Genomic DNA, 26,030 nt, shown 5'->3' with positions numbered 1-26,030 from the left:
AGGCAGCCCTCTCATTAAAAACATGCTTAACAGCCCAAAATGCTGCCTCATTGGGTGTTACTTTTCAACCCTATATGGGTGTTTCTTCAACTTCTGGCACTTTCATGTCCCAGGGGTTGTTTTTTTTTTTATTATTATTATTAAAACTAGAAAGTTTCAACTTTTTTCATTTTGTTATATGAAGGTCTCATTTAAACTGGACTGTAAACTGTAAAATGGTACTTTTAAAATGCCTTTTATGTATAGATTGTATCCTTGTCCGAGACCCAGACTTTCAAAATTAAACTATGAAAATTCATTGTAAAAATACAAATTATTACATGTTTAAAACTACGGTATGATAATTTAAACAGAGTGAAATAAACAAACAATTTCAATATTTATTGTGTGAATTTATTTCTATCAATTTTTCAAAAATTACGATTGTCTCACAGTTGTTGTCTTTTCCAACACATCAATAATTTTGCCCGTGTGTGTGTATCGGAAGTATACGTGTTAACCAAGTAAACAAAAGTGTCAGTGAAGAGCATGCTTGACATGAAATATGAGACAGGTGATGTTTGGAATAAATAAATAGGCTAAATATCACTTGTTGTGAGGCGAAAAATGGAAAAATTTCCAATTAAGCTATAATTTTGCCAAATTATGCAGAAAGTGTTAAATATATTTTAATTGTGCATATTTAGCATACAAAATGTTTACTATAAAATTATCCTCAGCAAGAAAAAGAAGTTCAAGTACATTTCTATCACCATCATTTCCACCACGGAATTCTATTGAACCCAATACAGATTTTGAGATGTGGCAGGAATTTTCATCTCCTGTGGTGTAATTTATTTAAAATGAATGTATTTATTTATTTATTTATATATAGTGTGAGCTCTTAATACAAAATTTTAAGGCTGTATTACTTGTCACTTGTAACCTTAAGTCTGGATCTTCTGCATCCAGTCCACATATATCAATACAATTAAGAAACTCCATTCATCATGACCCAGACAAGAAGGCTTTCAGTCTAAATACTGCAAAAGTCCCCCAGGCATTAATATTCCTCTCCACTAACCTGGATGGATGACTTCAACATCCTGATAACAAGTGTTACATATGATGTACTGCATTTGTACATGTTTTTCTTAAAGTACTTGATTGAAATTGTTGCATTACAAAGTAAATAAATTCTTTGCATTAATACTGTTGTCAGAGTGCAGCTGGTATAATGTTGTGTTAATCGAACAGACTTACCACATCGTTGTACTGGCATTTGTTAATGGACAGTCTCAGAGTACAAATGCCACTGTTCGAAAGAACTGGAGTGAAAAATCTTTGCCTGGGTCAGGCAGTGATGCTTTTTACCAATACAAAGATACAGAATTAAATATCCCCACCCCCAAAATGGTTTGGTTACCCTAATGTTCAAGACATGTGCTGAGTTCGGAATGGCATACAACCATACTACTCATACTATTTCTGCCATATGGCAGAAGTAGTAAGAGTAGTATGGGTAGTATGCCATTCCGAACTCAGCCATGGTTACGGCCTTGCAAATAGCCTACCTTAAACCAGAGACTATTTAACCACTTCAGTTAAAATGAATGGGAAATATTGGAACACCCACTGGTCAATGGATGCAGAAAAGAAAGTCCCACCTTACAGGTATAGAGCCAGTCACATTTTAGATACAGACATCAGAATTTTATTTTTAGCTTTATTGTCAAGTATGCTTACACATACAAGGAATTTGTCTTGGTGACAGGAGCTTCCAATACACAACAATACAAAAACAGCAATAAGACTTTTAAAAAATAATTACAATTGAATAACAAATAGATAAATATTGAAAAGAAAAAAGTATATATAGAATACACAATAGACATATATATATAGATATATATATATATATATATATATATATATACATACATATACATACACACACACACACACATACACATACATAGTGCAAATCTAAATACAAATTGGTTATGTACAGTGCAAGGGAATGTAATGGCAGAAGAGGTAGGATGTGTTGGATAAGATAAAAAGACTAAGCTGTGTATTGCACATTAATTATTGCTCAAAGGGGCAGTTTTAACTGTCCATGAGATGGATAGCCTGGGGGAAAAAACTGTTCCTGTGCCTGACGGTTCTGGTGCTCAGAGATTTGAAGCATCGGCCAGAAGGCAACAGTTCAAAAAGGTAGTGGGCAGGGTGAATGGGGTCCAGAGTGATTTTTCTAGCCTTTTTCCTCACTCTGGAAGTGTATAGTTCTTGAAGGGGGGGGGGGCAACCAACAATCCTCTCAGCAGTCAGAACTGTCCTTTGTAGTCTTCTGATGTCTGATTTCGTAGCTGAACCAAACCAGACAGTTATAGAAGTGCAGAGGACAGACTCAATGACCGCTGAGTAGAACTGTATCAGCAGCGCCTGTGGCAGGTTGAACTTCCTCAACTGGCAAAGGAAGTACAACCTCTGCTGGGCCTTTTTTGCAATGAAGTCAATGTGGGTCTCCCACTTCAGGTCCTGTGAGATGGTAGTGCCCAGGAACCTGAATGACTCCACTGCTGCCACAGTGCTGTTTAGAATGGTGAGGGGGGGACAGTGTTGGGGGGTTCCTCCTAAAGTCCACAATCATTTCCACCGTTTTGAGCATGTTCAGCTCAAGCTTGTTTTGACTACACCAGACAGCCAGCTGTTTAACCTCCCTTCTGAATGCAGACTCATCGTCATCTCGGATGAGGCCGATGACAGTGGTGTCGTCTGCAAACTTCAGGAGCTTGACAGAGGGGTCCTTGGCGATGTATTCGTTGGTGTAGAGGGAGAAGAGAAGTGGGGAGAGCACACATCCCTGGCGGGCACCAGTGCTGATTGTACAGATGCTGGAAGTGAATTTCCCCTGTCTCACAAGCTGCTGCCTGTCTGTCAGAAAGCTGGTAATCCACTGACAGATAGATGTGGGAACAGAGAGTTGATGTAATTTAGTCTGGTGAATAGCTGGGATGTGTTGAAAGCCGAACTGAAGTCCACAAAAAGGATCCTTGCATATGTCCCTGGTCTGTCCAGATGTTGCAGGATATGATGCAATCCCATGTTGAATGCATCATCCACAGACCTGTTTGCTCTAAGTAAATTGAAGGGGATCTAGAAAGGGTCCAGTGATGTCCTTCAGGGGGCCAACACCAGCCTCTCAAATGACTTCATGACCACAGACGTCAGGGAGACAGGTCTGTAGTCATTAAGTTCTGTGATTTTTGGATTCTTTGGGATGGGGATGATAGTGGAACATTTGAAGCAGCATGGGACTTCACACTGCTCCAGCAATCTATTGAAGATCTGTGTGAAGATGGGGGCCAGCTAGTTAGCACAGGATCTAAGACATGCAGGTGAAATGCCATCTGGGCCCTGTGCTTTCCTTATCCTTTGTTTTCGAAAGACGCGGCTCACATCATCTTCACAGATCTTAAGTGCAGGTTGAGTAGTAGGAGAGGGGTTGCAGGAGGTGTTGGTGTTTGTGTGAAGTGAAGGTCAGAGTGGGTGTGGGGTGTGAGATTTGGCCTTTCAAATCTGCAGTAGAACACATTCAGGTCGTCAGCCAGTTGTTGGTCCACCACAGGGTTGGGGGTAGGAGTCCTGTAATTCGTAAGTTGTTTCATCCCACTCCACACTGATGCAGGGTTGTTCAGCTTCTCAGAGTATCTTCTTTTAGCCACTCTGATTCCCTTATTCAGTGTGTTCCTGGCCTGAATGTGCAAGACTTTATCCCCAACTCTGTAAGCATCCTCTTTGGCCTGATGAAGCTGCCTGAGTTCCGCTGTAAACAATGGTTTGTCGTTGTTAAATGTTAAATAAGTCCTAGTAGGAATGCACATATCCTCACAGAGACTGATATGTGATGTAACAGTATCTGTGAGCTCGTCCAGGTCTGTGGCCGCAGCCTCAAAAACACTCCAATCAGTGCAGTCAAAGCAGGCTTGTAGTTCCAGCTCTGCTTCATTGGTCCATCTCTTTACAGTCCTTACTACAGGCTTAGCAGATTTTAATTTCTGTCTGTAGGTTGGAAGAAGATGAACAAGACAGTGATCAGATAGTCGCAAAGCTGCTCTAGGAACAGAGCGATATGCATCCTTTATTGTTGTGTAGCAGTGATCCAGTATATTTCTGTCTCTGGTTGGGCATGTAATGTGCTGTTTGTATTTGGGCAGTTCATGTGTGAGATTTGCTTTGTTAAAATCCCCAAGAATAATAATAACTGAGTCCAGGTATTGTTGTTCCATGTCTGTGATTTGATCAGCCAGCTGTTGCAGCATGGCATTCAAACACACGTTTGGCGCGATATACACACTCACCAGAATAAACGAGGAAAACTCCCGTGGCGAGTAGAAAGGCTTACAGTAAATAAAGAGCGCTTCCAAATTAGGACAGCTCATCCTCTTTAACGTTGTTACATCTGTACACCAACTTTCATTGATGTAAAAGCATGTTCCACCGCCTCTCGTTTTCCCCGTTAACTCCGCGATGCGATCCGCTCTGAACGGCTGAAAGCCTGGCAGATGTAACGCGCTGTCCGGAATGGCTTCACTCAGCCAGGTTTCTATGAAGCACAAGGCAGCAGAGGTTGAAATGTCCTTGTTCGTGCAGGTGAGGAGATGTAGTTCGTCCGTTTTGTAAGGGAGAGAGCGGAGATTCGCTAGATGAATGCTCGGCAGCGTTGTTCGAAAGCCCCGCCGTCGGAGCTTGACCAGCGCGCCTGCTCGTCTCCCTCGCCTGCGTCTCATAGCGTGTTTAAAGAATAATAGAAGCGCTCCACACCGAGGCGGCCATCCGCGGCGCCATCATGATGAATCGTCTGTCAGCCAACTCGAGAACGCACATGCGCATTAGCTATACAATCTGAGAAAATTACGTTTTTTAGCGTGATCTGAGGTAAAGAAGCACAATTTATGATACCAGTGTTGTCAGATTTCACTGCTGATTTGAAATATTTTCTTTTGATCGTAATCTTGACCAATCATTTTGGAGTGTCTTTCCACATTCAAGTAGACAGAAGCTGCACTTGTATATCGCTTGTTGACATAGAAAAATAGCTGCCCAGCCTGCCCAAGAGCTCTCCAAAGATGGCCAGCGAGTGGACTGACAGACTTGCTAAAAAGGCTTTGCTTAAACCCAGTAAATCCTTGTGTCAAAAAATTAATTAATTGAGATGAACAGATATGCATTCTGCTATGAAATCTACGTTGTTTCTAAATTTGTTTCCATATTTCAAGTTTCCTTGTTTGGATATCTCTCTGGCATAATAATATTCCTTTCAACAAATCCAGCATCCCATGGGGGAAGTGTCTTATTGGCAGCTCAAAGCATTTACTTCCTCAGATATTTTTTTCAGGTCATTCAGTGTCATATTTTCCTAGATGGTATTCTCAGACCGAGCTAAAAACAGGAAACTCATTTTCCCTTGTAGTCAGACTGAAACACATTGCTCAAACTATCCAACTTAGTATAGCATTGTTACTTTTTTAAGAATAAGAATCTTAACAAAAGCTAAATTATATCAAATGTTATTAAAATACTATAGCTTCATGAAGTCGTAATAAGACAGGTATATCGATTGCAATTTATGGGCAACCTTACGATTGCAGATTAATAGACTCACGGTTATCATCAGACTAGTAGTAATTATCACACAGACATTGTACTCATGGTGTGAACTCTGTCACAGCGTTTCCCAGGGCAACCACTAAAGACTACCGCCCTCTGACTGCTCTGATTGGCTCCTCTAATCAGATGAATGAACGGATTGGTTTACACAGCTGCCAGTCTTCACAACGAGTAGAATTCTTTTGACCGTATCGCCCGTTTATTCCCTGAGGAAGCGGCAGGGAGAAGTGAAAGAGTGGAGTGGGAGATAAGACGCTGTGCTTTACGAAACAACTGAGCGAGTGCTTTGTCCAAAGGAACGGGATTTCATGAGATGGTAAGAAAAACCAATGTAGGCAAATAGACAAATAAGTTTGTAGATGAGAGTGCATGGATGGAAAATCTGTTTTAATTGCAGTATAATCTCGGGATGGTTGTGCAGGTGAGCTCTCTGAAATGTTAGTGGTATTTAAAGAGCGACTTTTGCGGATGCGTCTGTTTGAAACTGTTCCCAGGGATGTGTATGTGCTGTGTCTTTGGATAGTTGTCAAAACAAACTAGAGTAAACCTGTCAAAATGTAAGCTGTTGATATTTTTAAACAACAGATAGTCCTGGTCCTCGAATTTGATTAGACAAGCGGCGTTCTTGGAATGCTCCATCGAAATTGATCTCTAGAGAGTTCATATTTATTCCAGTAGGTGGCGACAAATGAGCGTCTTTCCGCTCATGAGTGAGTCGCGCCTACACACTCTCACGGCGAAATCGTAAGGATTCATACGACTTTTCTAAATTTGGCTAATTCATATGATATCATAGGACTGCACTCATATGAATTCCTACAACTTTCACTACAGCCAGTGACGTCGATGGACATTGTTTCCATTTAATACGCGACAATGACTTGCTTTTGTCACACACAACAGCTTATCATCTTTACACACTCTACTGATTGGTTAGGTTTAGATGAGGGGATTGGGGTAAGGGCAAAATATTAATAAGCATGTCCTTAATGCCTCGTGCACGAAACTCACGCTTCCGCATTAGACATCCGGACGTTTGCACATGATGAAATCGTACAAATTTATATGAACAAACTCGTACGAAATCATTCGAAATAGCCAACTTGTAAAATATGTATGAATTTTCATGAGACTGGGTTGGTCATGCAATCATTGACTCAACTGATTGACTGGTTTGAAATCGGAGTCCTTCACCACTGAAACAACGGAAGTCAACAAGAATGATTCGTTCAAAAATATTGATTTGTTTACAAATGAAAAGTCATTACTCCGTAACAGAGTATACAAGGCCATTTTTTTGTCTGAAAGTAATTGAATATTAGATACTTGAATTGTTGTACCGTACAAAAGCAATATCACACTTGCAGTCGCACTATTGTTACTCACAACACGCCAGATGTGTCTCAGCTTTGTGATATTTTTTTTATTTTTTTTTTATGTAGGCCTAATAACTTAATGTTTCCCTTTTATGATGGAAGCAAATCAAATATAGTCATATATGAAACTTGGGGTTTTCCCATTCATTTCCAAATCTGTGCACTTCTGCAAAACAGTGGTTAAGGGCTCTCTGTATTGTGAATGGTGGTTGATATATTCTTGCAGATGAAAGCCACAGCTGGTCTGCAGTAATTGATTTGGTGGGCAGTTGGGGTCAGGGTGTAATTTGTTTAGGCAGGTGAAGAGCATCTCTAAACAGGACCTCTTAAATCAGTCTAATGCTTTATTTAAGTGTAATTCTTTCTGTTGTACAGAGTAGATTGTGTATCTCTATTTTTCTTGAAAGCCATGCAAGGCGTTTCCTTGCGATGAGACAGAATTTATAATTCATGAGAATGGTCATAGACAGAGGCAGGGTTATTTCATAGAATATTCACATTTTTTCCCCTCCATTGAATAGGAGAATCCTTGGCTTTTAGCTGATTTAAAAAAAAAAACAAAAAAAAACCAATTATGATACTTAAGCTGTAAATTTATTATTAAATAAGAGTGTTTAACCACACAACAAGATGGATAATCTATCTATACAAAAGTACAGTGAGATATATAGGGAATGAGTCTAGTTTAATAGTAATTTATTTTGCTTATAAAATGATATACACATCAGATCCAATACAGAAAGGCTATATAATGTTATATAATACTCAGGCTTTTATAATGTTTTATTAAAAAATAGCAGTACAAAAACAAAATATATACCTATGCCATCTACATATACATATATCTATTTGTGCAAATAAAAGACAGGCAGGATAAATGACAATGGCCAAAATGACAATGACAAAAGTTAAAAAGCCTTTCTACACAGGAAAGGCAAGTTGCTGAGCATTAATGCTTCTTTGGCAATTTTGGTCCTTTCTTCCTCTGGAGCTTCAAACAGAGCTTTTTATTCTGTGTGTTGTATTTAATCCTGGACAATGGAATGGTGAAGGCATTTAATTACTCAGAGAGTCCAAAAAGCCAAGCAAGCAAAAGAACAGGGTCATCTAATAACCCTGAGTCATACAGGTTCCTAACACTAAATCAATGCATGCCATTAATGTCAATGTCAGCACTTAAGATTCACCGGAGAACAGATTTATCCTGACTCAACCATCTCTTAAAACAGCAACTGTGTAGAATCTATGCAACACAAGGCTACATTTGTTGCTACATACAGTAGTTGGCGATAATATTCTTTTTTTCTAACAGTTGTGGTAATTATGTGTTAGAAAAGATCATATTATTACTTCAAAACACGGCCCATATTATTTAAATTCTGAATGTTCATGAACTAATATGCATTATAGCTTTTGGAGATGGTTTGACTTTTGTAGAAAGGTAATTGTGAGAAAATCAAATGTTGGATTGAGGATTTATTTCATCACATGGTGGCAGTGTTTTCCACTTTTTTCATTCAAAGATTGAATTATTCTGTGCATGTGAGGAACAACTTGGCCATTTATGAAACACATACAGTACTTAGTTTGATTTTTAACATCAAGTTAATCAAAATAGAAATGTATTAAGTAATTGTCACATTTATAATGCATTCATGATAGGAATATTAAATATAAATAAATCAGAAGAATTTGCTGACATTGTCTGTTTGCAGATAATACTTAAGAGGGCTGCTGTTGTTCACATACCTTTTCCAGCATCTTTGCAATCTTTTCCCCTGCTTGGAATCTGGGTTCAAACAAACTTGTTTACTTGACAGCCAGAGTCTGTGAAGGAGATTGGCATATTTTTTTATGTGTGCAAAGTAACCACTGCAAGCTCTATATAATACAGCAACATTTTATCAGAGGGATCAACACTCCCCAACAAACTTTACTTCAACTCAAAATTAATTTTCATCCTTTGATTATTGCTTAGACTATAGCCAAAATTCACATGTGTTTCTACTTACAGTATGTGGATGAAATGCACAACATTATGCATTGTCAACATGTAGCATGTTAAAGTGCTTTTACTTAGGAAACAGTAAGCATTAGATATAGATCAAGTCATAACAGCACAAATGTTTCCAGAAGTTCTTGAAAAAGAGTTTTTCTCAGTGGTATTGGGTGGCATATCATGCCCGCTCATGCCCAGATTGGAATGAGATGAATTCAAAATGAGTTTTATATTATTCATCTTTCCATGACCTGGCTTTGGACTTCACATCAGCAGATAAATTAACGTCACTCATGATTATGACGTGTCTTAACAAGAGATATTGTGTAATATCCTCTCACATTGTTAACAATAATACAAACTGCAAAATGTCCAGGGATGTTGTTGCACATTAATTAGACTCGTAGTTCTACAGTACTGAGTTTACTAGAATTACACTAGATATGATTGCATCTGAAACGAGTAATCGGCATGCATTTTCATTGTATGGAACATTTTGATATGAACTCCTTTAGTGACATTAGGGTGTTAGATGATGGCAGAATTTTCAGGTTAAAGTACATGATCTCCAGAAGGTGCAGATCAATTGGACTGGAAAATGTATACATGATTTCTGCCACAGCATTTCAGTCAAACACTTCCTAAATGTAATTATCTAAGATAAAATTATTATTATTTGATTTTATTTATTATTATTATTAATTTTATTTTATTTTTTTGTAAATTGGTTTCAAAATCTACTTGGCTCATAAATCTGAAGGAAATTGTCCATGCAGTTCAGATTGTTTTACTCACATGATTTGAAACTTGTTGCACAGAGGATCCTTTTCTATAATTGTGTAGTTTGTGATTTTTCTCCATTGCACAGAGCTAGTCTCTTTAATACACTGACATTTGTCTTGGATGGATAGAGCAGCAGTCCTTTTATCTAAAGACAAATCCAGAAGCATAAAACCATGTTGCCCACATCACCTACATGACCAATATCTGACTGAAAGCTATAAACACTACTGATAAATGTGTGTTGGTGTTTTAAGCACTACTGTACCTGTGATGAAGTTTAAGCAGACTAAGAGCAGGAGCAGCAGGCTGGCACTTGCTTGCAGAGTCCTATTAGCCATTTCTTTAAAGCCGTGTCACTCACAAGAATGTCTGTCTTATGTCTGTTTGCACTGAAGTGTGCACAGAGTTGTCCTCTTTTTCTCCCTCACTTTCCCTCCTTTCTCTATTTCCTAAATTGCCACATAAAGCAGGATCAGTCACATGATTTCCCGCAAAGCTTTGAGACAGAAGTGATTTCTCAACACCTGGATTAATCTTGTGTACAGTGCTGATAAGAAGTATTTGCCACCATCCTGATTTATTATGTTTTGTGTATATCTCATATTAAATTGTTTCAAAAATTCAAACAAAATCTATATTTTCTATAAATCTATATATATAATTGATAATGTTATTTATTGAAGCAAAAAAGATATCCAATTGCCCCCTTAGTTATTAAATCCCCAAATATTTGAAACTGCATTCATAATGGGGTTCAGATGGACTAGACACACCCAGGCCTGATTACTGCCAGCCCTGTTCAATCAAATCAAAACCTAAATAGAACATTTTCAGTAGCACGAATTTGGCTAAAAGGTCTCTCCCAGTGGCACACTATGCCAAGGTTGAAATAAATTCCAGAAATGATTAGGAAAAAGGTGATTGAAATACATCTGTCTGGGAAGGTTTACAAAGCTATTCCAAAGGCTCTGGGACTCCAAAGAACCACAGTGAGAGCCATTATCTCCAAATGGAGAAAATTTGGCACAGTAGTGAACCTTCCCAGAAGTGGCCAACCTTCCAAAATTCCTCCAAGAGCACAGCAACGACTCATCCAGGAAGTCACAAAAAAGCCAAAGACAACATCTAAGGAACTGCAGGCCTCTCTCGCATCAATAAAGGTCACTGTTCATGACTCCACTATCAGAAAGACACTGGCCAAAAATGGCATCCATAGAAGACTGGCGAGACAAAAACCACTGCTAACCCAGAAGAACATTAAGGCTCTTCTGAATTTTGCCAAAATTCATCTTGATGATCCTCAAACCTTTTGGGAGAATGTTCTGTGGACTGATGAGTCAAAAGTGGAACCATTACATCTGGCGTAAATCAAACACAGAATTCCACAAAAAGAACATCATACCTACAGACAAGCATGGTGGTGGTAGTGTGATGGTGTGGGGATGCTTTGCTGCTTCAGGGCCAGGGCAAATTGCAATAAGTAAGGGAAACATGAATTCTGCTCTCTATCAGAAAATCCTAAAGGAGAACGTCCAGTCATCAGTCTGTGAGTTGAAGCTCAAGCGCAACTGGATTATGCAGCAAGACAATGATGCAAAGCATAGGAGTAAGTCCACCTCTGAATGGCTCAAAAGAAGAAAAATGAAAGTTTTGGAGTGGCCTAGTCAAAGTCCTGACATGAACCCGATTGAGATGCTGTGGCAGGACACTAAATGGACAGTTCATGCTTGAAAACCCTCCAATGTAGCTGAATTAAAGCAGTTCTGCAAAGAAGAGTGGGACAAAATTCCACCACAGTGTTGTGAAAGACTGATCTCCAGTTATCGGAAGAATTTGGTTGCAGTTGTTGCTGCTAAAGGTGGCACAATCAACTATTAAGGGGGCAGTTAGTTTTTCACATGGGTGATATAGGTGTTGGATAACTTTTTTGCTTCAATATATATATTTGAAAACTATTTTGTGTTTCTCAGGTTGCCTTTGTTTAATGTTATATATCGTTTGAAGATCTAAAATAATTTAGTATGAAAAATACACAAAAATAGAAGAAATCAGGCAAATACTTTTCCACAGCACTGTAGGTTGGTATTTCTGGTCTGAGAAGCTATTGTTTTAGCAGTGTTTATAGTGAATCTGAAAATCTCTATAAAATAATAGAAATCCTCATCAAGTAATCATGAACGACTAGAAAAGTCATGAAATTCAGTAGTCAAAAATGTCTGGGAACCCTCATTTCAGTGGAATGATAGAGTTCTCCCACTGGTGTAAATCTGATGAAATGCCTGTGGTGACGTAGTACATGGTGTATATGTGTAGTTAACCAATGCCTTTTTAGCTGAACTGCTGTGATTCCCCTGAATATTTGCTCCATGAGGGCTATTTCTGAAATTGCTGGTTTTTCCTGTCTTTTAAATTATCACGTGGATCACATGAGTCACAGGTAGTGTGTTGGTGAATGGATATACTGAATGGATACTATCTGAAGGCAGTTTGTATGGAGTAATTTCCCACAGCATGTGACATCAGAGATAAAGAAGAGACAGTAGAGAGAAAAAGTGTATAAACAGAAAGAGAAACTGGGATGGCTTGCAGTAGGAGGAGGTTATGCAAGCAGTCTGTGCAAGAACCTGTGAGCTTAAGGAGTAATATACTCACTTAGAAGACACTTTTGTCCAAAGCGACTTACAGCCTTGAGCAGCCTTGTGTTTTGGTCACTATGCCACACCACTCTGTTTGATTGAGGACTGGTTTACAAAGATTAGGACAGAAGCCCAGATAAGCAGCGACTAAGATGCAATGAAAATTGCTTTGTTTGAGATTAGAACAAGTTTTTAAAGGAAATCATTTATAAATCATCAGATTGAGAGATTGTGTTGTAGCGTAGCGAGTTGTAGCTCAACATTAGTTACCTTGAAGACAAAATCAATGGTAGTTAGTTCTTTTTTTTTTCTTTTTTCTTTTTTTGTAATCAGGTTTTGTTTGACATACAGATACAAATAGTGTTCATTTTACTCTGAGTGCTGTTGTGTGAAGATCTTGTTAAACCTGTCTAGGGGACAGGTCTATTATAAACAGCCTATCAACTCTTCATGAAAACAGCTCCACCTACACTTAGAGGTTATGCTGGAAAACATGTACAGGAATAGTTCAGCCAAAAATGTAAATTCTCTCATGATTTACTCACCCTCATTCCATCCCAGATGTGTATGACTTTCTTTCTTCAGCAGAGCACAAATGAAGATTTTTAGAAGAATATCTCACCTCTGTAGGTCCGTACAGTGCGATTGAATGGGTGCCAAAATTTTGAAGCTCCAAAATCCACATTAAGGCAACATAAAATGACACCAGACGACTCTGGTTGTTAAATCCATATCTTCTGAAGTGATATGATAGGTGTGGGTGAGAAACAGATCAATTTAAGTCTTTTGGTGTAGTTTACCCAAAATACCCACTTATTTGCTCATACTTTAGGGTTTCCACATATTTGAACAATTCATTTTCATGATATTTTCCATGACTTTCCCAGTTGTTTGTAATTACTGGATCAAGATTTGTAAAAATCATTCTTATAGAGAATGCACTCACAAAAAGCACTGTCTAGCCACTTAAATATTTTAGAGCTGAAAATAGCTAGAAAAATGTATATTCACTATAGAAATTTCAATGAATTTTCTGGGTTTTATTAATTTCCATGAAGTGAAAATCAATTTTAATAATCCCTGATATTTCCAGGTTTTGCATGAACGTGGGAACCCTGCTACCAAAACCTGGAATCTTTGTTTGTATTTTGGTATCTCAAGGTCATAGCTTCCATACTGAAAAAAAAGAAAAAAGATTTTAACTGAAAACAAAAATGTGCTTCATGTAGTTACATCTAAATTAACTGTTTTGATTCAAGTCCAACATTTTATTTAACATGTCTGAATTAACTTCTGAATAAAAAAACAAAACTAAATTTAGGTTCAGATCAAGTAGAAATAGCTTCTTAAGGTAAGAATTGCAGTTTAACACTTTTAAAAGTGCAGGGAATCCATAGACAGAAAACAAAAAAATGTACACCTTGAATGCATTGCCAAATGAAAGCACTAGCCTAATTTGTAAATTGATATATGTTTTAATGTCCAGCTGTTGAAAGGAACTGATATGCAAAATAGGAAATGTATAGCATATTCAGTCCTATTTCAGAAAAGAAAGGACAGAAACACTTTAAAGTTTTGTGTGTGCTGATTATTTTTAAATTATTTCATATTAAACAGTACAAAGTAAATTTTCTTCAACACATGTATTTATAATACACACAAATGAAAATGTCTTAAAACTGGCTGGTAGGTATATAGAACTGCATAGCAGGGTTTGAATTATCTCCTTATAACATGACTTGGTAACACTTTACAATAGGGTTCCATTTGTTAACATTAGTTAACAACATTAGTTAACATGAACTAACAATGAACAATACTTTTACAATATTTATTAATCTTAATGTTAATTTCAACATATACACCTACATTTTTAAAATCAAAAGTTGTATATGTTAACATGAGTTAATGCACTATGAACTAACAATAAACAATTGTATTTTTATGAACAAACGTTAAAAAAAATTAACAAATGCTGTAAAAAAATATATTGTTAACTGCTTGTTCATGATTCCTAACGCATTAACTAATGCTAACGAATGGAACCTTATTGTGTTCCCCATGACTTTGATACTGTCTCTGTTATAACATGCTGTCATTACATGCTGTCCCTTTGCCCTCCATCCGCATGTGCACTCTTTTGAGTTCAGCCTTGTCTTTTCTCCTTGGCTTGTTCAACAGTCCCTCAGTTCAGTGCGTTATTCATGCTGTGAAGAGAATTCTCTCCTGAGAATCTCTGTTTAGTTTTTATGCCTCCATGATTTTTCAATTTAAGGTTAAGAGGTGACCTTCTTGGATTTGCCTTGCTCCCTTTTTCTTTGACTTGTCTGTGGCTTTTGTCGTTGTATGCATTTTTTGCTGTCCTTTCCGTCACTTTGCATCCTGAAAAAAAAAACAGAAAAGATTATGGATCCAATTGAGCCGATTATGACATGTAGACCACCAGAATATTTGGAAATAGTGAGTGAGGTTTGGATATGCTTTGCTTTAGAGGCATATTAAATTAAATCAGTCTTTTACCTTTGCCAACATTTCAGCAGTATCTTGCCTTGTTTATGCTCCGGACTGAGACACACTGGATTTTTGTTCTTCTGCTGTGTGACTCTAATGGAAAATATAGAGAATAACAGGGTATTTAAACACAAATGACAGGTACACATACAGTATTTGTTTAGCATCTTATGAAGTTACTTTACATACTAAGCTACATGAATAGGAAATGCACGTGAACTACTTACATGATCTCATCTTTGGAGCACGTTGGTCCTTTTAGTGTGACTTTGAAATCAGAAAATGGGCCCTGGACTCGTTTTTTAACCTGTGGGCACTGACAAGTCCCTGGAACATACTGACTCTGTACCCCTTGGGTTTTAGGAAAAGAGATACAGTGAAATTAACACACAGCTGTGATGAATACACTAAAAGTCTTTAACTTTAGAAATAATCAATGATAGTTTGCCCCAAAAATAAAACATTCTGTCGTCATTGATCTTATGTTGTTCCAAACCCATATGTCATTTGTTCTTCTGTGGAGCACAAATTCAGATTGGCGGAATGACAGTCTCAGTCACCATACACTTTGATTATATGTAGAGAAAAAAAAAAGAAATAAAGGAAAATGAATGGCGACTGAAGTCTCAAAGTCCTATGGGTTTGGAATAACAAGTTGGTGTGTAAATCAGGACAGAATTTTTATTTTGTGGGGTTAACTATTCATGTATACTAAGCTGTGTAATTTCAGCGACACTAATGACAGAAAAAAAAAAAAGGAAAACTGTACAAAAAGATGCTAACTCAAGTTACATTACTCGCCAGCTGCTCTGTGACTGTTTTAGAGGGTCTGGGAGTCTCCTCTGTTCATCTGAAACACTCACCTGTTAGAAGGATGCTGAGGGTAAAAGCCAGCAAAGTGAAGAGAGCATGTGCTTGTAGCTTCATGGTGGATGTGTGTCTGTGTGTAAGTGCTGAATGACCTGCTGCAGTTTTATAGTCTCATGAGGGACTTCCCAGCTCTCATGCCACTCCTGGAAATTCCTGTCATTGTCACTAATCCCAATGGTTCAAGCTCTTTACACAGGCACACTAAGGGGTGGGATTTCCAAAAGCCCCCAACAGTAGGAATGGGCCAGATGTAATGACTTTATTATTCTTTCCTTTTCCTTTATTATAAAAGATAATTTATTCGTTTCTGTTTGCTGGGAAAAAATAATAGCATGTGACTTACTCTTAAGAGTTCCTGCAGCTCAGTGGTGCTAGTATAGCCCAAGGCCATGTGTTCAATTCCCAGGGAATGCACATACTTATAAATTGTATACCTTGCTGAATGCAATGTATGTTGCTTTGAATAAGAGTCTCAGCCAAATTTATAATGTAAATTAATTAAGGACATTTCAAAAAATTTCAGATTGCCTACCTTAATTAGATAACTGATATTAAATATTTTTATAATGTGGTCTTTGCAAACATGTTAAGACGAGACCTGGCCTGAAAGATTACACATTCTGTTAACTGTAGAACAAGCTCATGTGATTTCTCCTTACTCCTGTGATTACTTTCGCTTAGTCCTCCTACACAAGATTCACTCTGACATGGTTGATTTGGATGATGATTAATTTGAAAAACACTTCACATGTCTTTTTTGCATCTTTGCTGTTAATCACTAACTTAGTCTTTCTTTTTCCACTTGTCCCTCTCTCTCTCTCCCTTGCTCTCTTTACTCTTCTGTAGCTGAAACCTTTTATGTAGAAAGAGTACTCCACCATGGATCGTGACAAGACCTCCTATGTGAGGTTGAATGAGGAGAAAGTTATTGCAAAGTAAGAGCCCCACTTCTGACACACACTTAAAGTTAGGAACATGCCAATTAACTCAAAGCCCTCTTCTTTCATTTACAGGTCTGATATTTTGTCCCTTCTAAAAACCTACAACTGTTACCATGAAGGAAAAAGCTTTAAACTTCGCATTCGTGAGGTATGCATTGCATTTCCACAGAAAGTGAAACTGTGATCTGGATTAAGCTTTTTGTGTTTGCTTGTTGGATTGTTTTAACTGGATTCATTGAGCTAATCTGGTTAGAGGTGACTCAGAGGATGTGAGATAGCAAAATAATAAGATTATTGTCTGTGTCTCAGAATGAGATTTAGGATGAGGGACTTTAAAGTAAGTGGAAAACTTTTTGTTATTACGTTTTTTTTTCTTTTTGTCGTATAAAAGCAATAGAACAGGGATCATAACTTTTAACTTCTATTGTTGCCCTCAGATAAGACTTCTGTTTGAAGATACTTTAAAATTGTATGTTTTGGTACTTTAAAATGTTATTTATGGTGTACCCATATTAGTTTATAATAAGATTTGCAATTATTTTTATGGTAATTAAATAACTGGTATCATCAGAATCAGCAGGTCCTGTTTTTTGTTTATATATATATATATATATATACAGTGTACAATAAACATTTGATTTTGCTGTTTCGGAAGGAAATTGGTACATTAATTCACCAAAGTGGCATTCAACTGATTACAAAGTATAGTCAGGAAGTTACTGATGTAAAAAACAGCACCATCACTATTTGAAAAAAAAAAGTCATTTTTGATCATATCTAGACAGGCCCAATTTCCAGCAGCCATCACTCCAACACCTTATCCTTGAGGAATCATGCTAAATTGCTAATTTGGTACTAGAAAATCACCTGTCATTATATCAAACACAGTTGAAAGCTATTTGGTTCAATAAATGAAGCTTAGCATTGTTTTTGTGTTTGTTTTTGAGTTGCCACAGTATGCAATTGACTGGCATGTCTTAAGGTCAATATTAGGTCAAAAATGGCAAAAAAGAAACATCTTTCTCTAGAAACTTGTCAGTCAATCATTGTTTTGAGGAATGAAGGCTATACAATGCTTGAAATTGCCAAAAAACTGAAGATTTCATACAAAGGTGTACACTACAGTCTTCAAAGACAAAGGACAACTGGCTCTAACAAGGACAGAAAGAGATGTGGAATGCCAGATGTACAACTAAACAAGAGGATAAGTACATCAGAGTCTCTAGTTTGAGAAATAGACGCCTCACATGTCCTCAGCTGACAGCTTCATTGAATTCTACCTGCTCAACACCAGTTTCATGTACAACAGTAAAGAGAAGACTCAGGGGTGCAGTCCTTATGGGAAGAATTGCAAAGAAAAAGTCACTTTTGAAACAGAAAAACAAAAAGAAAAGGTTAGAGTGGGCAAAGAAACACAGACATTGGACAACAGATAATTGGAAAAGAGTGTTATGGATCTTAAGCCCATTGAGCTTTTATGGGATCAGTTAGACTGTAAGGTGTGTGAGAAGCGCCCGACAAGACAGCCACATCTATGGCAAGTGCTTCAGGAAGTGTGGGGTGAAATGTCACCTGAGTATCTGGACAAACTGACAGCTAGAATGCCAAAGATCTGCAAAGCTGTCATTGCTGCATGTGGATGATTGTTTGATGAGAACTCTTTGAAGTAGTTTAAGAAGTTCTGAAAAAATAATTCAAATTGTAATAGTAATTTTTCATGTCCTGACTGTATATTGTGGTCAGTTGAATGCCACATTGGTGAATGAAAGTACCAATTTCTTTCCATAGGAGCAAAATCTGTACATTATTCCAAACATTTGGCCACCAGTGTGTATGTATGTATGTATGTACATATATATATATATATATATATATATATATATATATATATATATATACCTTATACAATACATATCTTAGACATAGATAATATAGCTTTTACTACATGCAAAAAAAAAAAAAGAAAAAAGAAAAGAAACTAGCAATACCATGGCTGACCAGACAGGGAGGGTTACAACACAACTTTCCATTTCCAAAGTACTTCTACCACTGGACCACCACTTTAATTTGTAGCTGATACATATGGAAATATTATATCAAAGTTTAACACAAGCACAGAAAATGAGTTAAAAACAAAATGTGTGACACACTCTCTGTTCTCCTCTATGCCTTCTATTGAATTTATGTGCACATAGCAATGGATTCTTCTTAAAACAAACTTGAGAACACTGGTGTCACACTGAGGCTACATACAGGAAGAATCCAATCATTTATTGAACTATCTAAAACATATTTACAATCTGTTGCTTTCAGTGCAGATGACAGAGAGTACAAAAACTGCTAGTTATTTCTCATTTTAACTTGACAAGTATTTTTTAATTGGAGGTTCTGGTATATTCTGTCAACAATCAGGACACAGTCTGACACATTGTTATGATTACTGAATACAGTCAGGTCTCTGGGAATCCCACGAGGGTGCTTGTGTGTCAGGCAGCATAACAATTTTGTCATAATTTAACCTCAGTCAGTAGGATATTGAAAGTAAAGAGATTTTCCACTACTCAGAGAGACACCATGTCTAAAGTAACAGTTTTAGTCAATTATTCTGAGTTTATGTTATATGAATAATATATCACACTGATTGTAATTGATCGTCTAATTAAATGACATAAATGGAATAGGATGTACTTGATCCATAAAAAAAAGTCACATTTGCACATATGAAGGCTAAAGGCCATGAAAGTCAGATACTTGAGAGAAAACAGATGTCTTGCATCATGAAAGAGACCTTGCATCATGAGAATATGGTTGACAGGGTTTCTGTGTGTGTGTATACAGTCATGTTTAGCATGCCTTCAGTTGTCTTTGTTTGAAAAGTTTACCTAAGAAACCTCATGTGTCTGAATGAAAAGCTCATATGATCACACCATTTCTGTAACTCTTATTCAGCTTGCTGAAGGTCATCATCATAGTTATTAGTATTTAGAAATTTATAACAAAATCAAGGTATTTTGAAATTGTTATTTCCAGTTCTGAACAAGTTATGGTAATCATTATTAAAATCTTAAAATGTCATGGAATAGTCATTGGCATTCCTGTAATGAATATTTTTTCTATTTTGAAAAACAAAACCTGAAAATGTGCTTCATGTGGTAACATCTAAGTTAACTGGTTTCATTCATATTAAGTCAAAAATATTATTTAACATCAACCTGACTACAGGTTTCTCCAACAAAACGTCTCGGTTACATACGTAACCTCGGTTCCCTGAGACGAAGGGAACGAGACATTTGGGGAGTGCCTTCTTAAACAACCTAGTTGAAACCTCTCTACAATAACAGCAATATTCTAATTTTGGCTATGGTGTTTGAGCCCCGCCTGTTTTGCCGCAAAACTGTCCGCTATAAAAACAGATGCACAAACACCATTTCCTCAGAATTTCTGACTGAGAATAAGGAGCGCATCGCTCGTGCCTCAAGAACTCTGAGTCTTGTAGTGCGGCTAGCATTCGCAATGTCTCGTTCCCTATGTACGTAACTGAGACGTTCCCTTACGACTCAGTACACTTGACACTGCATTTATTAACACATATGGGGAACAGAATCCCATCACGCCGCACTACACGACATAACCTCCCAGGAAGGAAACATGACGGACAGCGACTGACATGAGTATGCCGCAGTGAGTAACCCTCATGTTGGGCCAGGAGGGGAGCACTCGAATATATGAACTATAGTCATATAGTATGAATTAACTCCTTCACGAACCCAGTTGGGAAGGGAGTTTATTTATAATGTAAGTGCTTGAGACTTATGGTAAATTGCAACGGCCTAATGCAGGCAGTTGTGTAAAATATGGGAAGCTTATCCTAAGAGGGAGGAGCATAAGTATATATATTTGGCCAATGAATAGCAAGCGCTCTAAACAGAGAGGACTTGTAAAGAGAGAGACGTTACCTCTAGGTTGTAAAACCTTGTGAATATGTTATGAGAGGACCATCCTGCTGCAAAACATATGTCTTGTGAGGACACACCATTCGTCCATGACCATGAGGAGGCCATGCCTCTAGTTGAGTGTACTTTAACACCAATTAGGCAAGTCTTACCCTGTGACTCATAAGCCAGGACAATTGCATCGACAATCCAGTGAGAAAGTCTTTGCTTGGAGATGGACATTCCTTTTGTGCATCCTCCATAGCATACAAAGGGCTGATCAGACAGTCTGAACTGCCGTGTACGCTCAACGTATGCATGCAGTGCCCGCAGAGGGCATAACAAATGATTGTTCCTCATCCGAATTAAATGGAGGAGGGAAGAAGGCCATGGTGCTAGAGCAGCCAGACTCTGGCTAATCTTTTAAACATTTTTCGATCTTTGTAATTCATTACAAGATATAAATGTGCAAACTTTATTGCATGTGATTAATGTGAGACAGAAAACAACATGTTGAACAACATTTTGAACAACAATATTCCTTTCCCGACAAACAGCAGTGGGGAAGAGGGGAACAGTATTGTGTGTCAGGAGAGCTTTTGCTGCATGGGGGGGGGGTCTGCTGGCACGAGGCAGGCGCTGATAAGGCTGCTTCCATTTGGGCCACTACTTCACCGGTGCTGAGGCAGCAGGTATGGGGCTTTTAGTCAGGCGCTGGCTCGAAACAGAGCGAGGGCGAACCGGCTGTGATGTACTCTGTTTGGGCATAAAGTGTCTCATAGCCTGTGACTGCTGCTGAGTCGTGAGGTAACGCTCAGCAAACTTATTCACATAGCTGCCAAAGAGGCCAGCTGGAGACACTGGATCATCCAACAGAGTGGCTGTTTCCTTATCACTCATTTCTGTGAGGGTCAGCCATATATGTCGATCCAGAACTGCCAGGTTGCCCATGGACTTGCCAATGGCCTGCGCGGTGACTTTCGTGGCACACAGCGCTAAGTCTGTAGCGCTGTGGAGCTATTTGAATGTCTCTGGATCGAAGCCTTGCTCATCCATTTGCTTGAGGAGCTTTGCTTGAAATACCTGGAGCAGCACCATTGCGTGGAGTGTTGATCCAGCTTGTCCTGCCACTGAGTAAACTTTTCCAGCCGTTTTCTGGACGTTTGTCAACACGGCTTGGAAGGATGTATGGGGCGTGATTTCCATGCCCTGTTATTCGCTGGGCAGAGGTGTGCCGCTACCGCCGCCTCCACAGGGGGTAGTTGGGCATAACCGTTTTTTTCCCTGTGATCCACGTTAGAGAGGATGGCGTCACTGCGCAAGTGTGCAGAGAAGGGTGCGCGCCAGGACTTAGACAGTTCGTTATGAACTTCGGGGAGGAATGGAACAGATTTGCGGGATGCGTCCGTTTGACGGGATCCAGAGTGCAGGAACGATTCTTCATGGTGAGACTGTTCAGATTGCTCTAGGGGAGACCACTCAAGCACTTCGACTGCCCTTTCAGAAGGCCGTAGCTCATCTCGCACATAGCGTATCGGAAAACATGCGCTTCGTGGAGATTGACGGGGCATGTGCCGGCACGAGGACCACCTCAAAGTCATCCTGCTCGACCTCGCGGCCCTGCTGTGCCTCCTCATGTGAATCCTCGGGTATCACAGAAGAGGCGGATGGGAGGGCGCGTGAGGCTGAATCGTCCCTCAGAATGAGGGCGATTCGCGAACGAAGCGTCTTGAGAGTCATGCCCTCACAGTGAGGACAGTCTGTCCCCATGAGTGTTGACTCTGCGTGGGCACGGCCCAGACAGTAAATGCAGCTCTCATGCTGGTCTGACAGCAGGATGTGCCTCTCGCACAAGGAACACTTACGGAATGACATCTTTAAAAAGACGCGAACACTTGACTCTTTTAGATATATAAATATATATATATAAATATTTATATTTATATCACACAATAGACAATACCCAAGATACAATTGCTTTGTAAGGATACACAAACCCTGCCGAAGCTCTGTGGGGAATCAGGATGCTGAGGCCCGTTCACCAGCGAAGTGTCAAGCGACGAGGCGGTGTGATGTTTGCCGGAACACTGCAGGGTAGCGGAAAGTCTTCCCGTGAAGATTCCGCCGACTGACTCGTGTATATCGACGGCAAAGGTAGAGGGCTTCTAGACAAGAGATGATCACTGTCTTGAAGGAAGAAATTCTTAGGAAATGGTGTTTGTGCATCTGTTTTTATAGTGGACAGTTTCTCGCCCAAACAGGCGGGGCTCAAACATTGTAGAGAGGTTTCAGCTAGGTCGTGTAAGAAGGCACTCCCCATATGTTTTAATAAACACATGGTCAAGTGTACTGAGTCATAAGGGAACTAATTTTAAGTGTTAAATCTGGTAGAAATAGCTCCTTATTTTTTTAATTACAGGTTACTACTTTTTACACTGTCGTTATGCCCAAATCTAAAATATTGCATCAGCTACAAATAGCTCTTTGTGAGTGAAATCTCTATAAAATAATATAAATCCTCATCAAGTAATCATGAACAGTGATGGGCAGTAGCTTCGCTGCAAATAGCAACGCTATTAGCTTAACTAAATTTCTGAGTAGCGAGGTGGTTACTTCGTCAAGTAGCTTGTCAGTAGCGAAGCTATATTTTTGACTAGAAAAGTTACACCGCTACATCATGCCTTGTCCACGGTGTTTACTATCACCAGTTTTGAATCAAAACGAAAGATGTCCGATGACAAATTAATCGCTTGTCTGAGTTGGTTCTTTAAAATGAATTGGTCACACGTCATAGGAAAGCGGTCTGAATCGGGTTGTGATTCAATCGGAATGACTCAGAAAGCTTGCGCGCGCACTACTGAATCATTTGTGCACGCTCTCACTTGCCAGTAAGCTCACAGAGTATTTTATAACACGGAAAATGAAGATAACGCTGGTTGCAGTGGATCTACAATTAATGGAAATGAAACCTACATATGCGTCCTATCGTTTGCCAGTGATAAAGAAGGTCTTTATAAGCTTGTAAACGACTTCTGCAGGTAAATTTTCAAACCAAAAGTGTATCAAAACACATATTAGCCTACATGAAAACATATAAAAAGTACCATGGCATTACCATGTTTTTTGGACATGTATCATTACCTGGATGCACTATGTTAATGCAGTGGTAGGCTATATGAATATAGTAATCATATATAAATTTACCATGGTAGTAACATGGTATTCTTTGAAGTATTTTGAAGCACCATGTAAATACAGAATGGTACATAAATATGGTAATTGTATATCAAAGTACCATGGTATTACCATCTGATATCATCAGAAATCACATTGTTATTGCCCAGATGTGCTCTCTCTCTCTCTCTCACACACACACACACACACGAAATTTGGCCTCTGATGATATATCCTGTAATTCTGTGTCTAGCTGCTGTATTTCTGTATTGTATAGATGAATAGTATACTGTATTTACACAGTTTTTATGCAGGAATGTGCAAATAAAATTATGTTTAAATGAGTATGGGTTTGTAGAGGTGGTAGTCTAAATCTGAAAAATAAAATGTAAAAATAGTGATTTTTCATATTGAACACGTTTGTAGAGGTAGTAGTATAAATATGAACGATAAAATGTAAAAATAGTGACTTAACATGTTGAACACATGGGTTTGTATAAGTAGCATGTCTAAATATGAATTTACTTTTTTTTTTTTTTATGTGCACATACGTATTGCACCATACTGTATACTTGTATACTGTATTACACTAAACTGTAATATACTGTACCAAGGCTTTGATAAACATCATGTGAATAATTCTTTTAGATGCTTTGTCTATGACAGTATGCTCTGCATCTGCAGTTGAAAAAAATATGAAGTAGCTTAAATGTAGCAAGCTACATTTTGGCTTGTAGAGTAACTTGCTGCTTTCTCTGAAGTGTAGCTTTTAGCTTAGCTTAACTAATTTTTCTGTTGAGTAGTTTGTAGCTTAGCTTGCTGCATTTTTTGAGTAGCTTGCCCAGCACTGATCATGAATAACTGGAAAAGTCATGAAATTCAATGGTCAAGAAGGTCTGTGAACCCTCATTGTCAAAGTGGAATGATAGAGTACTCCCACTGGTGTAAATCTAAGTGATGAAATGCCTGTGGTGATGTAGTGCATGGTGTATTTGTGTAGTTAACCAATACCTTTTTAGCTGAACTGCTGTGATTCCCCTGAATATTTGCTCGTTGAGGGCTATTTCTGAAATTTCCAGGTTTTCCTGTCTTTTAAATTATCACGTGGCTCACATGAGTCACAGGTAGTGTGTGGGTGAATGGATATACTGAATGGATACTATCTGAAGGCAGTTTTTATGGAAGAATTTCCCACAGCATGTGACATCAGAGATAAAGGAGAGACAGTAGAGAGAAAAAGTGTATAAACAGAAAGAGAAACTGGGATGGCTTGCAGTAGGAGGAGGTTATGCAAGCAGTCTGTGCAAGAACCTGTGACCTTAAGGAGTAATGTAGTCACTTAGACACTTTTGTCCAAAGCGACATACAGCCTTGAGCAGCCTTGGGTTTTGGTCACTATGCCACACCACCCTGTTTGGTTGAGGACTGGTTTACAAAGATTAGGACAGAAGCCCAGATAAGCAGCGACTAAGCTGCAATGAATATTGCTTTGTTTAAGATTAGAATTTTTTTTTAAAGGAAATCATTAATAAATCATCAGATTGAGAGATTGTGTTGTAGCGTAGCTAGTTGTAGCTCAACATTAGTTACCTTGAAGACAAAATCAATGGTAGTTAGTTCTTTTTTTTCTTTTTTCTTTTTTTGTAACCAGGTTTTGTTTGACATACAGATAAAATAGTGTTCATTTTACTCTGAGTGCTGTTGTGTGAAGATCTTGTTAAACCTGTCTAGGGGACAGGTCTATTATAAACAGTCTATCAACTCTTCATGAAAACAGCTCCACCTACACTTAGAGGTTGTGCTGGAAAACATGTACAGGAATAGTTCAGCCAAAAATGTAAATTCTCTCATCATTTACTCACCCTCATTCCATCCCAGATGTGTATGACTTTTTTTCTTCAACAGAACACAAATGAAGATTTTTAGAAGAATATCTCACCTCTGTAGGTCCATACAATGGAAGTGAATGGGTGCCAAAATTCTGAAGCTCCAAAATCCAGATTAAGGCAACATAAAAGGACTCCAGAAGACTCTGGTGGTTAAATCCATATCTTCTGAAATGATATGATAGGTGCGGGTGAGAAACAGATCAATATTTAAGTTCTCCTCCCTGCTCAGTCAGTCTCCACTTCACTTTCATTTTCTCCTTCTGTTTT

The 26,030-nt window shown here is 38.3% G+C and overlaps 2 protein-coding genes across 6 annotated transcripts in view; one reads left to right on the top strand and one right to left on the bottom strand.

The window, feature by feature from the left end:
* Nucleotides 1–5,828: 5,828 nt before the first annotated feature.
* The window catches only part of LOC127414293 (ras association domain-containing protein 4-like), a 37,825-nt gene continuing 17,623 nt past the window's right edge, over nucleotides 5,829–26,030 (top strand). For 2 of the 5 annotated variants that reach the window (XM_051652232.1, XM_051652231.1), the window contains exons 1-3: nucleotides 5,829–5,968; nucleotides 16,674–16,762; nucleotides 16,841–16,916. In XM_051652232.1, coding sequence (XP_051508192.1) covers nucleotides 16,707–16,762; nucleotides 16,841–16,916 — 132 coding nt within the window. In that variant the 5' untranslated portion in view covers nucleotides 5,829–5,968; nucleotides 16,674–16,706. The remainder of the gene's footprint in view (nucleotides 5,969–16,673; nucleotides 16,763–16,840; nucleotides 16,917–26,030) is intronic. The other 3 variants (XM_051652233.1, XM_051652235.1, XM_051652234.1) reach the window with 3 other exon arrangements.
* LOC127414300 (C-X-C motif chemokine 9) lies at nucleotides 13,902–15,987 on the bottom strand. Its single transcript, XM_051652248.1, has 4 exons — nucleotides 15,821–15,987; nucleotides 15,185–15,308; nucleotides 14,967–15,050; nucleotides 13,902–14,828 (listed from the first exon to the last, which is right to left on the bottom strand). The coding sequence occupies exons 1-4, from the start codon at nucleotides 15,882–15,884 to the stop codon at nucleotides 14,723–14,725; spliced, it is 378 nt and encodes a 125-aa protein (XP_051508208.1). The 5' UTR covers nucleotides 15,885–15,987; the 3' UTR covers nucleotides 13,902–14,722.

The sequence above is a fragment of the Myxocyprinus asiaticus genome, chromosome 23, assembly GCF_019703515.2.
Source record: "Myxocyprinus asiaticus isolate MX2 ecotype Aquarium Trade chromosome 23, UBuf_Myxa_2, whole genome shotgun sequence".
Classification (NCBI taxonomy): domain Eukaryota; kingdom Metazoa; phylum Chordata; class Actinopteri; order Cypriniformes; family Catostomidae; genus Myxocyprinus; species Myxocyprinus asiaticus.
The sequence above is the reverse complement of the archived record's forward strand: the minus strand, read 5'-3'. Positions and strand labels throughout refer to the sequence as shown.

Coding starts and splice junctions, on each gene's coding strand:
- LOC127414300 (XM_051652248.1), bottom strand. CDS start 15,884: ATGAAGCTACAAGCACATGCTCTCTTCACTTTGCTGGCTTTTACCCTC. Junction 15,309..15,820: donor CCTCAGCATCCTTCTAACAG/GTGAGTGTTTCA, acceptor CTAAAACCCAAG/GGGTACAGAGTCAGTATGTT. Junction 14,829..14,966: donor CTGCTGAAATGTTGGCAAAG/GTAAAAGACTGA, acceptor TTTTTTTTTCAG/GATGCAAAGTGACGGAAAGG.